General features: G+C 46.4%; 1 protein-coding gene across 5 annotated transcripts in view; it reads left to right on the top strand.

Annotated features, from left to right (window-relative positions):
- The first annotated feature begins 637 nt into the window (after positions 1–637).
- Gemin5 (gem nuclear organelle associated protein 5) overlaps positions 638–19,087 on the top strand; it is a 44,923-nt gene continuing 26,473 nt past the window's right edge. For all 5 annotated transcript variants that reach the window (XR_008719614.1, XM_055602763.1, XM_055602762.1 and 2 more), the window contains exons 1-14: positions 638–848; positions 1,602–1,762; positions 3,112–3,293; positions 4,871–5,022; positions 5,219–5,338; positions 7,324–7,456; positions 9,886–10,051; positions 10,971–11,183; positions 11,597–11,682; positions 13,755–13,837; positions 14,489–14,625; positions 16,201–16,274; positions 16,730–16,911; positions 17,992–18,131. Coding sequence is in view for 4 of the 5 variants with exons in the window: in XM_055602763.1 (XP_055458738.1) it covers positions 683–848; positions 1,602–1,762; positions 3,112–3,293; positions 4,871–5,022; positions 5,219–5,338; positions 7,324–7,456; positions 9,886–10,051; positions 10,971–11,183; positions 11,597–11,682; positions 13,755–13,837; positions 14,489–14,625; positions 16,201–16,274; positions 16,730–16,911; positions 17,992–18,131 (1,995 nt within the window). In the remaining variant the exon portion in view is untranslated. The remainder of the gene's footprint in view (positions 849–1,601; positions 1,763–3,111; positions 3,294–4,870; positions 5,023–5,218; positions 5,339–7,323; positions 7,457–9,885; positions 10,052–10,970; positions 11,184–11,596; positions 11,683–13,754; positions 13,838–14,488; positions 14,626–16,200; positions 16,275–16,729; positions 16,912–17,991; positions 18,132–19,087) is intronic.

The raw sequence follows: 19,087 nt of genomic DNA, 5'->3' as shown, positions 1-19,087 counted from the left end.
AGGGCAGTTGGCGGTACCGAAGTACAACAGAATCCGGGCAAGTTACTCAGGTTTGAGTTGTAAGGAGAGGCCCGTTCTTTTTCCTCCGGGTCACTAACCACACTCTCTTCACAGCATTGGCACTCCATCCGCAGGAGGAGGCACGGCAAATCTTAATCTTTGAATATCAAGAACCCGGAATCAGAACTCCCACCCAACTGCAGAAACTCTTCCTGCCCTTTCTGAATCTTGATTCGTTTTAGTTATTTTGACAGGCTCTCACACTATAGCCCAGGCTGCCTGGCCTGGAGCTCACGGCAGTCCTCCGGCTTCAGCTTCCCGAAGGCTGGGATTTACGCCAGAGCTGTCTTTAAAACACCTCCCTGGCAAAGTACGCCGCTACGTATCGTTTAAAAAAAACAATGGATTGGAATATTTAACTGCCCTGAAGATTAAACAGCAGTGGCTGGTTGGCGGGTTCCACGGGTCTAATCCCTTAATTAAGGGAAAGGCTTAACCTCGGGGCCTAGAATTCAGTCCCAGGCAGAGCGCGCAAGCGAGCGGCGCGGCTTGGGCCTCGGCGCGCTCCGTAACGCCCACCTCCAGGGGCGGGGTTCACCTTAGTCCCGCCCCCTGCCGCTACACGCCGCGGTCGCGAACCACCCTAGCGGAGCTGCTTGGCTGGGCTTCGGCGGCCGCGGAGATGAAACCAGAGCCGCGGACGCTGCCGCCATCCCCCAACTGGTACTGCGCGCGCTGCAGCGACGCAGCACCCGGAGGCGTCTTTGGCTTCGCTGCGCGGACCTCCGTCTTCCTCGTCCGCGTGGGCCCGGGCGCGGGCGCGAGCCCAGGGGCGCCTCCGTTTCGAGGTGAGCCCCCCACGGGCCGCCGCGGTCGTTCCCGCCGTTCTCTCCGGGGTCCGTAGGTCGCGGCTCGGGCCGCGGGCGCACGTGGGCTCCTACGCTCGTAGGGGCTGGCCCAGCCTAGACCCGGCGTTTACCGCCCTCCCGGCCTTTCTACCTGTGGGGTGGGGGCTCTTCTCGGTTCCCTGCTCCCGCTGGGCAATGAACGGGATCCTGGTTTCTGTAAGATGAATGTGTGAGACTGAATTTGCGCCAGATGCGGTGATGCTTGTCCGTGATCCCAACTACTCGGAGGGCTGGGGCTGGAGAATTGCCGCGCGTTCGAAGCCTTACCTACGACTACATAAGTGAGTTCCAGGCCAACCAGGGCTCCGTAACGAGGTCCTGACTCAAAAGAGACTGAAACAAACAAAAAACAAGATTTGATTATGCCTTGCATTACGAAATACCAACTTTATCCTATTCCTTATGACCTATGGCAAGATTAAGTAAATATGGCTTTCACGGTCACCGGTAGACTAGGACTGGTCCTCAGCCTGTGAACTTGGCTCAACAAAGGACACGAAAATTACTTTATAGATGAGAATACTGAAGTACGGAGAAAGGTATGGGCATCACTGGCACCTGGCATGGATCTGTGTATGTCTTTGTTCCACGTGTGTTAAGCGACTCCCATTCAGCTGCGTGCTGTTGTTCATCCAGCAGCGTGCTCTCTGATTGCGTAGTGGTACAGTTAACCAAGTCTGGATGTACTTGCAGTTGTAGGAGAGTTGGTGGGACACACTGAAAGAGTATCTGGCTTCACGTTTTCTCATCACCCTGGACAATACAACCTCTGTGCCACCAGCTCGGATGATGGGACTGTGAAAATCTGGGATGTAGAGACCAAGGCCGTAGTGACAGAGCACACACTCCATCAGGTAACAGTGGGTCCCGAGTCCTCAGAATGTTTTGATATGTCTCATCCGTGTGAAGGAAAGTTAATAATTTGTGTTCATAAGTTAGGTATGTTGGAAGGTCTCTCACACCTTCCCCCCCCCCCCTTTTTTTTAAGATGCTTGTTTTGCTTAGAAAGCAGAGGTTCGGGTAGGTGTGGTAACTCAATCAGTAGCATGCTTGCCAGCCTAGCATACTCAAAGTCTTGGGCTCAGTCTCCAGTACTGCATAAATGGGCACATCTTATAATCGTAGCACTTGGGAAATGGAGGCAGAAAGATTGGAAGTTTAAGGCCAGCCTGGGCTACAGGAGATCCTCTCTTCAAAAAAAGAGAGGGAGAGAAGGAAAGAGAGAAACCACAAGTTAAAGTATGGCTACAGTCACTAAGTCTCTTATTTGTCTGCACACCAGAAGAGGACATTCAGGTCCCATTATAGATAGTTAAGAGCCGCTGTGTGAGCCCTGGGAATCAAACCCAGGACCTCTGGAACAGCAGCCATGGTTGCTTTCATGATATAGCAACAGAGCTGAGGAACAGTGACGGAGAGCACGGCCCACACGGTCTGAAAGAATCAATAGGTTCATATAAAATAAACGCCCGGCAGATAAGATGGCTTTCCAGGTCCAGGCACTCGCCATGTACGCCTGATGACCTGAGTTTGCCTGTGTGCCTGGTGTCTGTGGTAGTAAGACAAGAGGAAAACTGAGGTTACTGATGGTTACCATGTAGGTGTTAGGAACCAAAGCTCTGCAAGAGCAAGTGCTCTTGACCACTGAGCCATCTCTCCAGCCCTGAGTAGTGTAATCTCTAGGACCCACATAAAAGTACTGCACGCTCCCAACACAACAAATAAAAAACATAGGGGCTGGAGAGCTGCTTCATCGGTGTAGAGTGCTAACTGCTGTCCCAAAGGACCCAAAGTTGGGTTCCCATCATCCTTGTGGGTTGTCCCGTAACCAGCTCCAGCTCCAGAGAATTCAATGCCCTCTTTTAGCCTCCATACACACACACACACACACACGTAAGTAAAAAGTAAGCATATATAAAGAGTGTGTGTGTGTTCGTGTCCATGTCCCCAGGCATGGTGGTACATGGCTGCAGTTCTAGTCCTCAGGAGGCAGAGGAGGATCGCCTTGAGTTCCAGGCCAGCCTGGACTACCACGTGAAACTGTGTCTCAAAACCACGTGAAAAGTTGTAACTTTAGATTTACTATATTGCTCTGCAGGTAGTTACAACATACTTCTTAAGTGCCTGTAATGTGCCTAGCATTCGGCTGGTTTATTATACAACATTGACAAATGAGACTAATCCGGCTTTGCTTTGTTTGAAGCACACAATATCAGCACTGCATTGGTCTCCGACAGTTAAGGACCTAATAGTCTCTGGGGATGAAAAAGGAGTTATTTTCTGTTACTGGCTTAACAGAAGTGACAGCCAGCATCTTTTCCCGGAGCCCAGGACCATTTTCTGTCTTACTTGTTCACCTCATCACGAAGATTTAGTAGCCATTGGGTGAGTACCAAATACTGTGCCACCTGCTGGTGGTTGGCCTTAGCTTACGGTCCTGCTTTTCCTTCCTCTTGCCTTGTATGCCTCAGTCCTCAGAGGAAGACAGCAGCTGTGCGTGCCATGTGCTGCTGTGATCTCTACAGGCAGTCTTCTCTCCATTCTTCCTCTTTCCATGAGGCTGTGATTTCTTCCCTCTTTCTGTCTAGTTTGTCCAGCCACCCTCCAAATGTTAGAAATGGCTTCTTTCTCTCTGGGCTAACTTAGCCTATCCTCGGATGTGGCCTTAACTCCAGAGTTTCATATGACTCTGCTCCCAGTACCTGAACTGTGACACATGTATCCTAACGTGTACCTCACAAACAGGACGAAGAAGGCGAGCTTCATGATACCATTTATGGAGCCTTTGGATGTATGAAATAAATTGGTGCCTTACTTGGAAACATTTACAAAGAAAGACTAGGGATGTTAGATTATAAATCAGAAACATTGGCTACCTCTAGGAGAGCAAAGTAGAAAATTTAGCAAAGTAGGTGTAAGCTGTTCTGGTGGTTAATATTTTTTTTTTTTTTTAAGCAAAGTAGTAGGTACTTTAAGACTTAAAGTTTAAGGTTTTCTTGGTTGGTTGGGGTTGTTTCTTTTGTCTTTTTAATGGTGTAAGCTTTTGCCTGCATATGTATTTGTATACTGTGTGTTTGCAGTACCTTAGGAGACCAGAAGGGGGCATCAGATCCTCTGGGACTGGAGTGACAGATGGCTGTGAGCCGCCTTCTGGATGTTGAGACTTTAAAGCCTCTGGGAGGGCAGCCAACACTTTTAACTGTTGAGCTATCTCTCTAGCCCCCAGTAGATACTTTTTAAAAAGCTAATTAGGTGTCCCCGGTTTCTGTTGAATTCATAGATTGACACTTAGGACAAATACAGTTCTCGGGTACAGGGTAAACCGCTCTTACTCAGTTTGTACCTGGAAAGTAGCATCATTTGTGGAGGAGGTAGCTCCTCTGGCAGAGTACTTGTCTAGCATGCAAAGTCCCAGGTTCAGTCCCCAATGCTAGGTAAAGCAAATAATGTTGATTCATATCTGTGGTTTCAGTATTTGAGGAGATGAATGCAGAAAGATCAGAGGTTCTTGGTCATCCTTGGTACAAAGTGGGTTTGTAGCCAGTCTGCAATGCATGAATCTGTCCCAAAAAAAGAAAAAAACGTTTATTAGCTAGCTGTCTTTGTTCCTAAAATTGTTCCCCTTCCAGGGCAGCAGCAATACAGACAAGCTGCAAATCCAGCAGGTTCTGGGAGGAGGGGGTAGAGAAGAAGAGGAAAATCATGTCTTTTGTGTTAGGATCAGCCCTGGAGTTCTGCAAACAGCAGTAAAAGGAGGTGGGGCGCGGTGAGAAGGGAGTCCTCGGAGAAAGAGTAGCGAGTCTAAGGTCTCAGGGCAAGCGTGCATAGGATTTTCGCTGGTATCTGAAGAGACAGAAAGGGAGAAAAGGGGAAGTTATGCTGCTTGGGTTGGAGTCAGAAAGGTGAGAGGTTTCGTAATGAGAATCTGCAGAGCCCTGAAGTATTTCTAACTTATTTTTCAGCTACAAGGATGGTGTAGTAGTTGTCATTGACATCAGTAAAAAGGGAGAAGTTATTCATAGGCTTCGGGGCCATGACGATGAGATCCACTCCATAGCCTGGTGTCCTCTCTCCGGGGAAGACTGTTTATCCATAAACCAAGAGGAAAACACAGGTAAGATGGTCAAAGAAGAGCTCTGTTCCTTTTAGACCTAAAGAATAAAGTATAGAATGGCAACTTCTGAATTATACTTAGAATGTGAGCCTCACGGATTAGACCAGGAAAGGGAGTGCAGAGTTTGAGAGTAACTTTTTAATCACAAGTGCATGATCAATGTAAATTAAAAATAAATCTTCATCTCTTTTCTTAGAAGAACCTGACATTCCCAATGGGAAGCTTATAGCAGAAACCCCTGTCACAAAAGGCTGCTACTTAGCCACGGGAAGCAAGGACCAGACTATTCGAATCTGGAGCTGTTCCCGAGGTCGGGGTAAGTTGCTGTCCCTTGTAGCCTGGTTAGATATCTTGGTTCTGGACATCTGGCCTTTGTATCTGTTTTCTGGTGTCTTCTAAAAGGCAAGGACTCCTGCTTTGCTGAAGGAGCCCTGCATGCCTTGCAAAGTAGGACTATCCTAGAAACTGTGAAGATTAAGCTGGCCTCAGACTCACAGACATCCACCTGAGAAAAAGATTGTCACTGTATGAGCAGGAATGTTGGGCTTTCCGTGACTCTCAAGAATGGAAACTCTAGAGTTTTCGCTCCTACAGACAAATGCAAAGCATGCACACTGAGCACATGAACAAACTTGCTATGCTCGCATTGTCTCCAAATTGTTGTTATTGCTGTGGGGTCAAGGGCATGTGAGGGTCAGAGGCAGCCTGGCATTGATTCTCTCCTCCCACCTTCATGTGCACTCTGGGGATCAGACCTCAGGGCATCGTGGCAAGCACTTGGCCCACTGAGCCATCTTGCCAGGACCATCACTTTGTTCAGATTAGGCTAAACGCCCTCTTACCCCCGGGGACGCCTGTATGAGAATCCCTGAACATGATGGCTGTCCGCCGTGGTCTTGGATTCCCCTTGTACAGCAGACCTGGGGGAGAGTCCTGAAAAAGTACAGTTTTCTGGACTCCACTTGAAATCTCCTTAATGAAATCTCTGAACTTGGACCCTGCTGTGTATTTTGTTTTGAGATTGCTTTCACTACGTAGCCCTGGCCCCCCTGGAACTTGCTTTGTAGAGCAGGCTGGATCTCTGAACTCGTAGATCGCCTGCCTCTGCTTCCCCAAGTGCTGGTATTAAAGGCAGGCGCCACCAAGCCCAGCTGGCATGTGTGTTTTTATAGCTGTGCTGGTGGTTCTAATGAACACTACAGATGCCTGGGTCAGTACTGGTGAAGGTTTCCCTTTGAGGTTTGAAAGACCCTTTCACAGGGGCCTCATATCAGATATCCTGCATATCAGATATTTACATTACAATTTACAACAGCAAAAGCACAGTTACAAAATAGCAGCAAGGAACTGTATTAAAGAGCTGTAGCACTAGGAAGATTGAGAACCACTGAACTGGGAGAAGGAATCGACTAGGAGAATTCCACTGCCCTGCAGTTGTTGAAAATGTCGAGTTAGGTTCTCATTCTAATTGAACTCAGCTTTCTGCTCAAAGGTGCTGGCGTGTGCGCATGTTCGTGTGCACATGTATCTGCAGGTCAGAGGAAAAAGCCTTCGGTGTCATCACTCAGGCCCCCTTCAAAGACAGGGTTCTCGCTCACTTGGAGCTTGACAAGTCAGCTAGGCTGGATGCTCAGCCAGGAAGCCCTGTTTCTGCTCCCAACACTCAGACAAGCATATGCTCTCATGCCTGGTTTTTCACCTGGGTCCTGGGGATCAAGCGCAAATCCTAATGCTTGCAAACGCTTTATGAACTGGGCTGTCTACTCAGCCTACCCAGACAAAGAAACAGTTTTTCAAGTTTCCGTGATACCCTGTAAAGACTTGTTTGGCCTAATTGACTAGACTGGTGTTGACCTCTGTCTTGGCAATGTCTCCAGAATAAAAGGAGATGTTCTTTCTTGTGTGTGTATGGAGGTGAAGTTGGCTGTTCTCCTCAGTTCTTGTTTGTTTGTTTGTTTGTTTGTTCGAGGTTGGGTTTGGTTTTGTTTTTTTTTTCCCCCCCCTCAACCTTGTTTTGAGACAGTAAAACTGCAAGTCAGTGGTGAGGCTAGACTGGCAGCTGGTCACAAGCTTTGCCTGTGTCTGTGCCCCAGGAGTAATAGGTGCACCCCACTGCACCAGGCTTCCAAGTTTTTCAGTGGGTGGTAGGAGCCTGAGCTGAGGGCTTCACACCTGCATGGCAGACACTAATCATACAGCCGAGAGGTTTTCCTGTTGCTTCAGTAAACAACATAGAATGGAGGGTTCCGGTTACACTCTCACTGTCTTGAAAGCACACTGACTCTTCTAATCAATCCACAGGTGTAATGATTTTGAAATTGCCGTTTCTGAAGAGACGAGGAGGGGGTGTGGACCCAACAGTTAAAGAACGTCTTTGGTTGACACTTCATTGGCCCAAGAACCAACCAACACAACTGGTATCCAGTTGTTTTGGGTAAGTGCTGGGGTCATGCTTTCTAATAAATACTATTTTCCTGTTTAGATTGAGAGATTTCTAGGCTTATTGTACATCCAAGGTTTATGTTACCATTGTGTTTTAAGAGAGAGACACGGTTGTGTCGAAGATTGGTCTAGAACTCAAATAAGATAAATCTTGAACTCTGCAAGTTATGGGTTTATAAATTAAAGCTAAATGTGAAGAGAAACGTCTCTAAAAGACATGGTACCCCATGCCTTAAATAACCAGCCCTCCCGAGACTGAGGCAGGAGGATCTTAACGGTAGCCTGGGCTACATAGTGAGTTCCAGGCCAGTTTGAGATTTATATAGCAAGACTCTTATCTCAAAAAAACTTACTTTTTTTTTTTTTTTTTTTAAGATTTACTAATTTTTACCCATTGGTGTTTTTGTTTGCTCGCTTTGTTTTTCTTTTTCATTTAGTCAATTGTTCAAAGCTAAGGGGCTGGGGAGATGGCTAGAAGACTCCTCGGGTTTGTCCATGTTGGCCAGTTCACAGTGGCCTGTATCTCTAGGTTTGTTCTGGGTTTTTTTTTTGTTGTTGTTGTTGTTGTTGTTTATTTGATTTTATGCACATTGGCATGCTTTGGTGTTTTGCCTTTGTAAATAGGCCAGATTCCCCTGGAATTGGAGTGTGAGCTGCCATGTGGGTACTGGGAATTGAACCCGGGTCTTCTGGAAGAGCAGCCAGTGCTCATAATCATTGAACCATCGCTCCAGTCCCTCAAAAACACATTTCTAAAAAGTTAGTCCTGTACATTGAAGTTTCAAGAATAAAAGCACACGAATCCTTCCCTCTGCTCTCTTCCAGAGGCACCTCCTCTCCCTCCCTGTAGGTAAAAGGAAAGGTGGTGTGTGTGGCAGTTTCTTTGCTTTGTTTCAAAAAAATTCAAAGACTTTATTTGTTGTAGAAAATATAAACTGCTAATAATGTGAACTGTTAAAAGCCCATAACTATTATGGTGTTGTTATTAACCCGCTACCATATCGATAAAAGAACCGACACCTGTTGTATTTAGATAAGCCTTGTTTCACCAGGCATAGCCCGTTTTACCTCTCAGCCCCACATCCGATGCCGTTTGCGTTAATCCTTTGGGCTACTTCCCATCCAATATCGCCATAAATGCTTGCACGTGCTTTGCATCTGGGTCGCTTCTCTCCGTGTTGATCCTCCTCCCAGGGCCCATGAGGGTCTTTACTTATCCCATGGTGACTCTGCTTCCTTCTCCTCTCCCTTTCTCTCTCCTCCCATGATCTTTCTGTCCTCAAAGCCTGAGAACCTTAGCTCTGCGTCTCACTTCTGCTCTGCCCAGGTGTAATTTATTTAGCCAATCAGGTGTAATTTTGGAGGCAAGGTTACAAAAGAACATTTGGGGTACATGATAGTTCGCTCCTAAGAGACAGCAAGCAGACCCTGGGGAGCAAGATAATTCACAGTGAAGCACAAAGCGCCAGGCCATGCTGTTACTCTTGTTTGTTTGTTTGTGTATGTGTTTGCACACCACTCCATGTGTGTGGAGCTGAGAGGACAACTTTGAGGCTGGTGTTATCTTTCCATCATGTAGATTCCAGATAGAGGACTCAGGTATGGAGGCAACTACTTTATCCACCAAGCCACATCACCAGTGCCTTTGCTTGTTGTTTTGCTGGTGCTGTTTGTTTGTTGGAAAAGGGTCCCACTACGTAGCTATGGCTCTTCTGGAAGTTTTTTGGTTTTTTTTTTTTTTTTTTATGTCCAGGTGGTGATGGCACACGCCTTTTATCTCAGCTAATCCAGTGGGGTGGGTGGGGGCTCACTTTGTAGTAGAGCTGCCCTTGGCCTTGTGATCCTCCTGCCTCAGCCTTCCCAGTAACAGTTCAGAAAGGCACCCGCCACCATAGCTAGCTCAAAAAAGGTGTTTGGATTTTCTAGACAGGCTGGCCTGGAACTCACAAAGACCTGCCTGCCTCTGCCTCTTGAGTGCTGGGATTAGCTTGGATTAAAGACATGTGCCACAACCACCTGGCAAAAACAAAAGACAACCCAAAAAAACTTTTCTTTGGGCACTCAGTAAGTTTGTAAAACAGAAAATGTGTCGGCCAAGGAAGGGGACATGTTGCAGGCCCAGTGGCTGGGACTGACTGTAAGTTCTGTCAGAGTCTGATCATCCCACTGTTAGGTTCTGAAAGAGTATTCTCCCGCAGATTCCATTCTCCTTGTGAGAGCAACGTAATATTCTGCTTCCTGTCGGTGAGCCCCTTGAGCTGAAAAGAGAGTTTGCTTTCCCTCTTGACCTTACTAATCTTTTGGACTTTTAAGTTACCAAGGGAGCATTTAACACGTTCTGTACTGCTGAGGGTTCCAGCCCTGGCTACACAGCCACAGTCTGCCTAGCTGGTAAGAGGTATGTTCTTGTTGTCCTCTCAGAGGTGAGCTGCTGCTGTGGGACCTCACCCAGTCCTGGAGACGGAAGTACACTCTCTTCAGCACCTCAGCAGAAGGGCAGAATCATTCCAGAATCGTCTTCAACTTGTGTCCTCTGAAGACTGAGGATGGCAAGCAGCTTCTACTATCCACGTCTATGGACAGAGATGTAAGAACAGGCTTCTTCCTTGTTCAGAGAAGTAGTGTGTCACAGGGTGGGGCTGGAAGGTGTCAGTCCTTGTACACAGCTCTGCCTTCCAGTTCAGAGCCCAGCTAGCAAGTGCACTGGGCATGGCAACCGCGGGGCTAGAGACACTTTCAGAGTCAGGTCTCCAGCCTAGTCTGCTAGAATCCCCATGACCTTGAACCTCTGACCCTTTTATCTTCATCTTCCAAGTGCTAAAGTTACAGATGTGAACCACCATACCAGGGGATTGAAGCCATAGCTTCATACTAAGCGGGTGCTCTACCAGCTGAGCTGTGGCCCTAACCCCTGATTTAGGCTTTTTTTTTTATTTTTTATTTTTTTCTGCACACCCCCACCCCCACCCCCAACCCCTGTGAGGTGCATGGCTTGTCAGGCAGCAGCTCCTGATATTCCTGTGGCGGCCATTCGCATCCTTCCAGAGTTGTGAGAGGGTTGGTCAGCAGTGCTGTGCCCTGGGGAGATGGCAAGCCTGCACTCTACTGCTGATTGGATAGCAGGATGCTGAAATCACTAACCATCCCTGGGAGTGAGTGAATGTGCTCCCAGAGTGCTTTGAGCTTTGTGATATACTGCAGAGAAGCTTCTTCCAGTTTCCTGTGGAAGAATTAAATTAAATTCCATTTGAAATATTTAATTCAAGGTGGGCGGTGGTGGTGCACCCCTGTAATCCCAGCACTTGGGAGGGAGAAGCAGTTCAGTCTCAGAGTTCAAGGCTAGCCTGGTCTACAAGGCAAGTTCCAGGAAAGTCAGGGCTATACAGAGAAACCTTGTCTTAGAAAAGGAAGGAGGGAGGGAGAAAAGGAAGGAAGGAAAGAAGGAAGAAAGAATATTTAATGCCTAACCACATATTTTTGCTTTTTCTAACCTTTTCTCTTTTTAGGTTAAATGTTGGGACATGGCCACCCTGGAGTGCTGCTGGACATTGCCTTCTCTTGGAGGCTTTGCCTACAGCCTGGCCTTTTCTCCTGTGGATGTGGGCTGCCTGGCCATAGGTGTTGGGGACGGCATGATCCGGGTCTGGAATACACTCTCTATCAAGAACAACTATGATGTGAAGAACTTCTGGCAAGGAGTCAAGTCCAAGGTCACAGCGGTAAGGAGGCTTCTGGGAGATTTTTCTTCAACTTCTTTGTAGAGTGCTCATTTATGTGAATTCTGTTGGAAATCAAAGAATGTTTAAACATGATGAAGCATGAACTTCTCATTGTTCTAGACTCTTTCTTCAGTTCACAGAGTGCTATGCACATCGCTTAAATGTTTGAGGTTGTGCATTAGCCCCGGCCTGTGTTGAACAGTGAGAATTGCAGTGATTTGTGAACTCAGGTGGTGAAGGTTTGGAGACAAATGCTTTTACCTGCTCAGCCAGTACTGGCCCTTAATCTTGTTTTAACCCTTGTATTTATTAAACATGGAGAATTAAATGAAGAGCTAGAAAGTTTCCCAGGGCCACATGCAGGCTCCTTTCTGTGTGCTCTGCTCCCTCTCATCTGGAACCTTCTCTTGTAGTTGTGCTGGCATCCAAACAAGGAAGGCTGCTTAGCCTTCGGGACTGATGACGGAAAAGTGGGGTTGTATGACACCTGCTCCAACAAGTAAGTGTGACTCCTTCAGCATTCGACCACATCCTTGGTGGCAGAGTGAACTTGCAGTTCATGGGCCTGGCCCACAATAGAGCTGCTACAGAGTAGAATCTTGGCTCTGGTACTGAGAGCCACAACTCTGAGTTCGGAACTCAGAAATTTCTTTCAAAACTTTTTTTTGACGGTTTAAGGATGTAGCTCCGTGGTAGAGACCTTGACTGGCATGCACAGAGTCCTGGGTTTAATATCCAAGACCTCATAAGCTGGGATATGGGGTGCACACCTGGGATTCCAGCGTTTAGGAGGTAAAGGCAGAAAGATATGGAGTTACAGGGTAGCCTTGTCTATACAAGAGACCTGTCTCAGTAAAAAGGAAGGAAGAGAAGGAGAGAAAGAATGAATTAATGAATTATTTTTTTCAGGTGATGACAGCGTAGCCTGTCTCATATTTTAAGAAACACCAAGGTGAACAAGTGACTTTTTTTTTTTTTTAACAGAAGTTTCCAGATACACACAAAGCTGAAAGAGTACTGTAGAAACACTTGCCTTTTCTGTGTAATCTATTTCTTGATGTTGCCTGTGAATGAGTTGCAGGACTAGGAAGATATTTAATTATAGTGATTGGGAGATCATGCCGCTACAAAGCCTGACCTGCTCTCTTTATGAAAAATAATGCGAGAGCCATTTCGGCTGCAGAGTTCCCCTCTCTGCATGTCCTCCCTCCCTCTGCCTTACCTCTCTCTGTCTCTCTCATGTGCTAGGGATCTCTCTTAGTTACTTTTCTACTGCTGTGATAAGACACTATGACCAAGGTAACTTTCAAAAAGAAAAGTTTAATTTGGGTTCACAGTTCTAGAGGGTGAGTTCCTGACCCAGCAAGGCAGTAGGCAGGCAGGCAGGCAGGCAGGCATGTCACTGCAGCGGTAGCCAAGAGCTCACCTCTTGATCCACAAGTATGAGTCAGAGAGCTAACTCAGAATAGTGCTGACTTTTGAAACCTCAAAGCCCGCCCCCAGTGACACACCTTCTGAAACAGTTCCATGTAGATAGGACCAGGAATTCAAACTTAGACTATGGAGGCTATGGTCTGAATGAGTATTCAGACCGCCGTAAGGCCTCGTGAATGCTAATCATCAAGGCGACTCCCCAGCTCAATGCGCAGTGCTTTAAGTATTTGTGTACAGCCTGCTTGTGCTTGACTACTTCTCCTTTCTTGCTTAAAAGCTATTTCAAAGAGTATGTAACTAAACAAAACTTTATTGATTTAAGTAGCACAAATCACCTCTTAAGCTGGGTAGTCTTCCTACTGGTGGTTAAGCTGTGTGGTTGGAGGAAGATGTCACTGTTAGGTGGTCAGGATGGTTTATTTTGTTGCTTTGAGCCAAAGAGATGAGTATTGTCTCTCAGAGTGCTCTAAGTATGTCTGATACTTTAGTCAGCAGCACGGCTCCTTCAATCCCGGGTTCTGGAGTTCTAAATCCATACCTAGACTATGGTTGACTCCAAAAGTCGTAACCATGCTCCCTTTCCAGGAAGTCAAGCCTTCTGGACACCGTCGGTTATCTACCTACCTTCTTTTTAGTGTAGTTTAAGAATGTGACGCTGGATAGTTTGGCGTGCTAGTGCATACCTCTAGTCCCAGCATTCAGGAGACAGAGGCAGATGGATCTCTGAGTTCCAGGGCAGCCAGATCTACATAGTGAGACCTTGTCTCAGAAAGAGGGAACGGGGCTAATGTCAGAGGATGAAGGTGAGATGGCCTCTCATCTTCAGCTTGAGGTTGGATGACTGTGGTTCTCACAGCCTCAGTACCCCTACATAGCTGTAGAAAATTTGCTATGGGCTTATTAGAGAAACAGAAGAGAAAAATGATCCTAGCTGGCTTGCTATGTGGGCTTGTTTTGGTAGTGGATATTATTACATGATAAGTTAAGTGTTTGTTTTCAACAACCAACTATTTGGGCCAAAATTAAATTGTTTTTCTCTAATTGCAACAACCAAATGTATAGAAAGAACCTTTCAGAGAAAGATTGTGTTTTCTGGCGGGCCTCTTTGTTCAGATCATCCTGTTTTCCCATCTGCAGACCTCCACAGATCTCAAGCACATATCATAAGAAGACTGTGTACAGGTTGGCTTGGGGGCCACCGGTCCCCCCCATGTCACTTGGTGAGTGCCTTAGTGTGTAAGTTAACACACAAGAACGTATTCTACTTTAATTCTAGGGTCTGAAAGCTGAGGTCATGAATGTTCGAGTGCAGTCCCGGCGGTGCGTGTGTGCGCGTGCGCTGCTTCTTTCCCTGAAGTAATGTCTTTCTTAGTATCTTTTAAAATGAGCTAGAAGCGTTTTACGGTTTTTTTTGCTTTCTTCCTGTGCTGAAGTGTCAGGATTCCGTAGCGCTAACTTTATGCAGAGAGTAGAGAGTTGCCTTGCAAACAGGAGCATAGCTGTACAACTCAGGGCTGTGCCCTGAGACACCGCCTTAGTCATGGGAAGTCCTGTGTGCACAAATAGCAGGAATCTCATTTCTGGAAGAAAAACTACATTGTCAGAAGCTTTTATTTTCGACCATAACGTTTTCTCTGAGCACAACTGTAGTGTCAGGGCTCTTGGACACCAGTGAGCGCAGTCTCTCAGAAGTTAACACCTCTTCTGCTCACAACTGTCCACACTGCTAAGAGGGTGGCTTTATCCCAACACGCTAGATCACTTGCTCACAAAGCCCTTCCTGTTGACAGTGTGATGTGCTGTGCTAATGATGTAGCTTTGGAAGCAGCTCTGCTGGTGAAGTGAGGAACTCACGGGCTTTTCTGTGGCAGGAGGGGAAGGAGACAGGCCCTCCCTCACCTTGTACAGCTGTGGAGGGGAAGGCATTGTACTGCAGCATAACCCCTGGAAGCTCAGTGGAGAGGCCTTCGACATCAACAAACTCGTGAGGGATACCAATTCCATCAGAGTAAGTTCCAGTGGCCTAAAGTCTACTCAGCTTCCTTTGGTCTCTCTTACTCAAGGCCATCTGTAAAGATGTGCTCAGCCAGACTTTTCAGATAGCTGAATCTCCTGGTGAATTTGTGGGTTCCCTGCTGTACCTGAAAAGTCTTGATCATTGAGTAAAGTAAAACACTGAGTGGGGGTTGGGGAGTCTTAATTGCAATAGTATTGCAATGGAATTTTTTTCATCACGTCACTGTAAAGCATCCTTTTTGTTTGGTTTTTGGATATTTCTCTTTGAGACAGACTTCACCATATGTAGTTCTGGGTGGCCTGGAACTCATGGTGGAGACCGGCCTGGCCTCAGATTTACAGAGATCCTCTGGCTTTTGCTTCCCATGTGCCTCCCAAGTGCTGGGGATATAGGGGCGTCCATGCACTCAGTCACATGTGCACAATTCAGAAAGTTCTCTTGGGTCCTTCGCCTGGGCCTCACATTTAATCACATTTGCTTTAACTTTGTGCTGCTGTATTTGTATTTCTCAACTTTTTTTTTTTTTTTTTTTTTCTGGGAAGTAGAGGCAGGATTTATTTTTTTTTTTTTCCTAATTTACTTTTGATCCTGTCTCTACTTCCCAGGTGCTAGGATCATAGGTGTGCACCACAATGCCTAGCTTCTACAACTGTCCCTTACTTGAAAGTCAGATCATAAATACTAAGATTTCTTTTCCCTTCCAAATGAGCATTTATGTGCTCGCTTCGGCAGCACATATACTAAAATTGGAACCAAATGAGCAGTTTTAATTGCTGCTTCTCAATTTTTGTATGGTTACCACAAGGTAACGCAGTCATAAATTGTAGTTGACTATATTCTTTCATTTTTTTCAAAGTTGTTTGTATATTAACATCGGATAATAAAATTCCTATCCTGGCAAGATTTTTGTTGAATGCCAGCTGAACTTCAGTATCAGAGTTCAAATGAGGATCCTACAAAAGAAATAAAAATTTGGAATCTCTTTACAAAAAAAGAAGCTGTGGGCATGTATGGAATAGACAGAAGAAAACAGGGTCATGCCGCCAGTGAAGTGGCTCAGAGGGTAAAAGTGCTTGCCAGCACACTTGACTACCTGAGTTCTGTCCAGGAACCTATATAAAAGTAGAGAATTTACTCCCAAAGTTGTCCTCGGCTTCTGCAGACACCCCCACCCCCCAACATAATATAAATCATTTTAAGAAAAAGGAAGTAAGGGGGCAAGGTCCTGACGGGACCCTGAGAATAGCTGGTCCTGCTTGTGAGCAGTCGGGGCGTGGAAAGAGGCTGGGGTGTGGGGGACTGTCAGTGTAGACGGAGCCCTTTTGATTAGCTTTGCTCTCTAAGGTCAGAGGCTGCAGTAATTAATTGCTGGCTGCTCTGTTCCATTTAAGAACCTGTAGTCGGAGTACTCGTTCTCTGGCTGATTGTGGTGCTGGTCTAAAAACTGCTCTTCATGTTTAGAACATGTTTTAGCCGCCAGGGATTTTCCGTTTCCTCATCGTGTCATTGAGTTGTAAGATGAACAGGAAATGCTCATTCCTGTACCTGGCCTGTTTTGCTTTCTAGTACAAGCTGCCTGTTCACACGGAAATCAGCTGGAAAGGAGATGGCAGAGTCATGGCAATCGGCAATGAAGATGGGTGAGTGTATCCTGTGCAGAAAGCTCTGTGGTTGCAGCACTCCGTGGCTGGCCAAGGCCTTCTACAGTGCCCAGTGGTAGCCTCACCTGTTCTGCGTTAGGACTCACTGTGGATATCCTCAGCTGAGCTGGACTCTCCATCTTTGGGAAGACAGAATTATTCGATTCTTCACAACTGAGCTGTAGTGTCTGACTACACTGTTGGCTCTTGGAGTCTCACTGTCTTTTTGTCTATTGTTGACTGTGGTCATAGTCCTTTTTCAAACATAAGTTCCTAATTCTCTCACTCACATGTCCACCCTCAGCTAGTTCTGGTTCCTTCTAAAAGAAGGACCTCTGCCAGGGACAGAGCGCTTTCTAGCTCATCTTCCTTGGACTGAGAAAAAAAGAAAGGGCTATTAGCACAAATTGTACCTTGATCAGCCAAGGTTCTCATCCTGCTGTGTCTTGTCCCAGATCCATAGAAATCTTCCAAGTCCCCAACTTGAGACTGCTCTGCACCATTCAGCAGCACCACAAGCTTGTGAACGCCGTCGTGTGGCACCATGAGCATGGCAGCCGTCCAGAGCTGAGCTGCCTCCTGGCTTCTGGCTCCAACAATGCAGTCATCTACGTGCACAACCTGAGGGCTGTCCTAGGTAACGCTGACCTCTCTGGGGTGATAGTGGATTCTTGAGACAAGCTCTCATATAGTCCAGGGTAGCCTCATGTAGCCAAGGATGACCTTGAACACTGTCCTCCTACCTGTGCCGTCCGAATGCTGGGTTGCCCCTTGCACTTCCCTGTCTACCTGTGATCTGGGATCCTGTGCCTACAGGAAGAATCTTTTAAATGTAGGTGAAGTTAGAGACTTCACAGATTGTTATGTTGTTTTGTTTTGTTTTAAAATGAGGAAATTTGTCACTAGCAGAACAGACCATTATTACCAAAAATGTTGGATTTCTTCAGATAAAAGAATGGATAATGACTAGAAACTCGGCAGTTAGTAGTACTGTTCCTACAGTTTGGTTCTGTCTGCTATTTCCTCTTTAGTAGCTTCAGATGCTCTGTCACTACCTAGAATACATGCAAGAGCAGATGTGTTAGTGGCCTTTATCTAACACACTTCCTGTGGGAGCCTGCATGTCAGACCCTGCCAGCTACACTTCTTTAAAAAGAATTTTACATGATTTCTTCCTTCTTTCCTCCCTCTAAACCCTTCCATGTACACACACACACCCCGCCTCAACTTCTTGGGCTCTTTCTTTTCTTTAATTGTTGTTGTACATATATATTCCTAAATACATAAATGTAACCTGCTTAGTCCATACCATGTTGCTAGTATGTTTATGTTTTCAGAACTGACAATTTGGTGTTGGATAACCAATGGACATGTGTTCTTCTCTGGGGAAGACTGTTTCTTTCTCAATATTTCTTAGCTGCCTATAGTTCTTTGTCTAAAGTTGGCCTCGTGAGCCTTTTCCCCGTGTACATTCAAGCCTTCTCCCTTCTACATTAGCATGTCTTGTGTCATCTTTGTTCAAGTCATGTTTGGACAGCCATATTGTGTAGAGAAGACACACACTCTCAGCAAATTCCCTGATCCTGTGGCTGTTCCCATCTAGTGAGCTGCATTCTTAATCACTGGGATCTCACAACACCTTGCTTCTTGCCATGCTCTGTCTTCCTGTGCGTCCTTTTTGTGGCTGTTGTTGTGACTTCTTCCCCTTGTCCGTTAGAGAGCAGTTCTGAGTCTCCAGTGACCATCACAGAGCCCTACCGGACCCTGTCGGGGCACACAGCCAAGGTTACCAGTCTGGCGTGGAGCCCGCATCATGATGGACTGCTGGTCTCTGCTTGCTACGATGGCACAGCTCAGGTACTGTGTATCTGTGAGCGGGGCCCTTCGCTGTGTAGTCTGATGCATCCTAACAGAAACTTTCTCCTCTGCCAGCTCTGTTTTAGGTTGTTTTCATTCCCCTTCTGTCATCTACAAAAAGACTGTAAGAGCTAAAAGACATTGTAGTTTCATCACAGCCTTGAGCGGCTCATTTTGACGTAGAGTCAGTGTGGTGACTTCTAATTACTCTCAGTGTGGTGGACCTAAGTGGCCCAAAAAGTATCTTTCAACCAAACCACCACAAAGATTTTAGCTAATTGTAGACACTTTTTTCTTTGGGCTTTTGCTGCAGTGTCTTGCTCTGCAAGGCACGCTGTCCAACTCTTTGTATTTTGTATTGTTTTGTTTTTGAGACAGGGTTTCACTGTGTATCCCTGGCTGCTCTGGAACTCACTCTAAACCACACTGGCCTCAAATTCAGAGATCTGCCTGCTTCTGCCTCCTGACTGCTTGGATCAAAGCTGTGTACCACCACCACCCATCTGTTTTGGTTCTTTAAATTGCATTTTTTTTGTTTGCGTGTGTCCATGGCCAGGAAAACTTGGAGGAGTAGGTGCTGTCTTCTCATCCTGTAGGTCCTGGGGGTTGAACTCAGGTTATCAGACTTGACAGCAAGTGCCTTTTCCACTGAGCTGTCTCACCATCACACCAAGTTGTCCTCAAAGCTTTAATCCTCTTGCCTCAGCCTTCTAGGCTAAGATTGTACTGGTGGGCCGCCATGCCAGCTCCCCAGGACAAATATCAACACAGTTCTAGTTTGAGATAATGTGGTCCATAGAGCATGAGTGGATCATCTCCACAGGAATGCCGCTCCCACATGCTCCTCCTCTGAGAGACAGTGTTGTCACATGGACGCCTTAGATACATTGCAAATCACATGAGAAATAAAAGCCTACCATGAGTTTATTTTTAATTGAGCAATTTATGTCCCAGAA

Source organism: Psammomys obesus, unplaced genomic scaffold (assembly GCF_907164565.1).
Source record: "Psammomys obesus unplaced genomic scaffold, mPsaObe1.curated_primary_1811, whole genome shotgun sequence".
In the NCBI taxonomy this organism is placed as follows: domain Eukaryota; kingdom Metazoa; phylum Chordata; class Mammalia; order Rodentia; family Muridae; genus Psammomys; species Psammomys obesus.
This window is presented reverse-complemented; position numbering and strand designations above follow the sequence as displayed.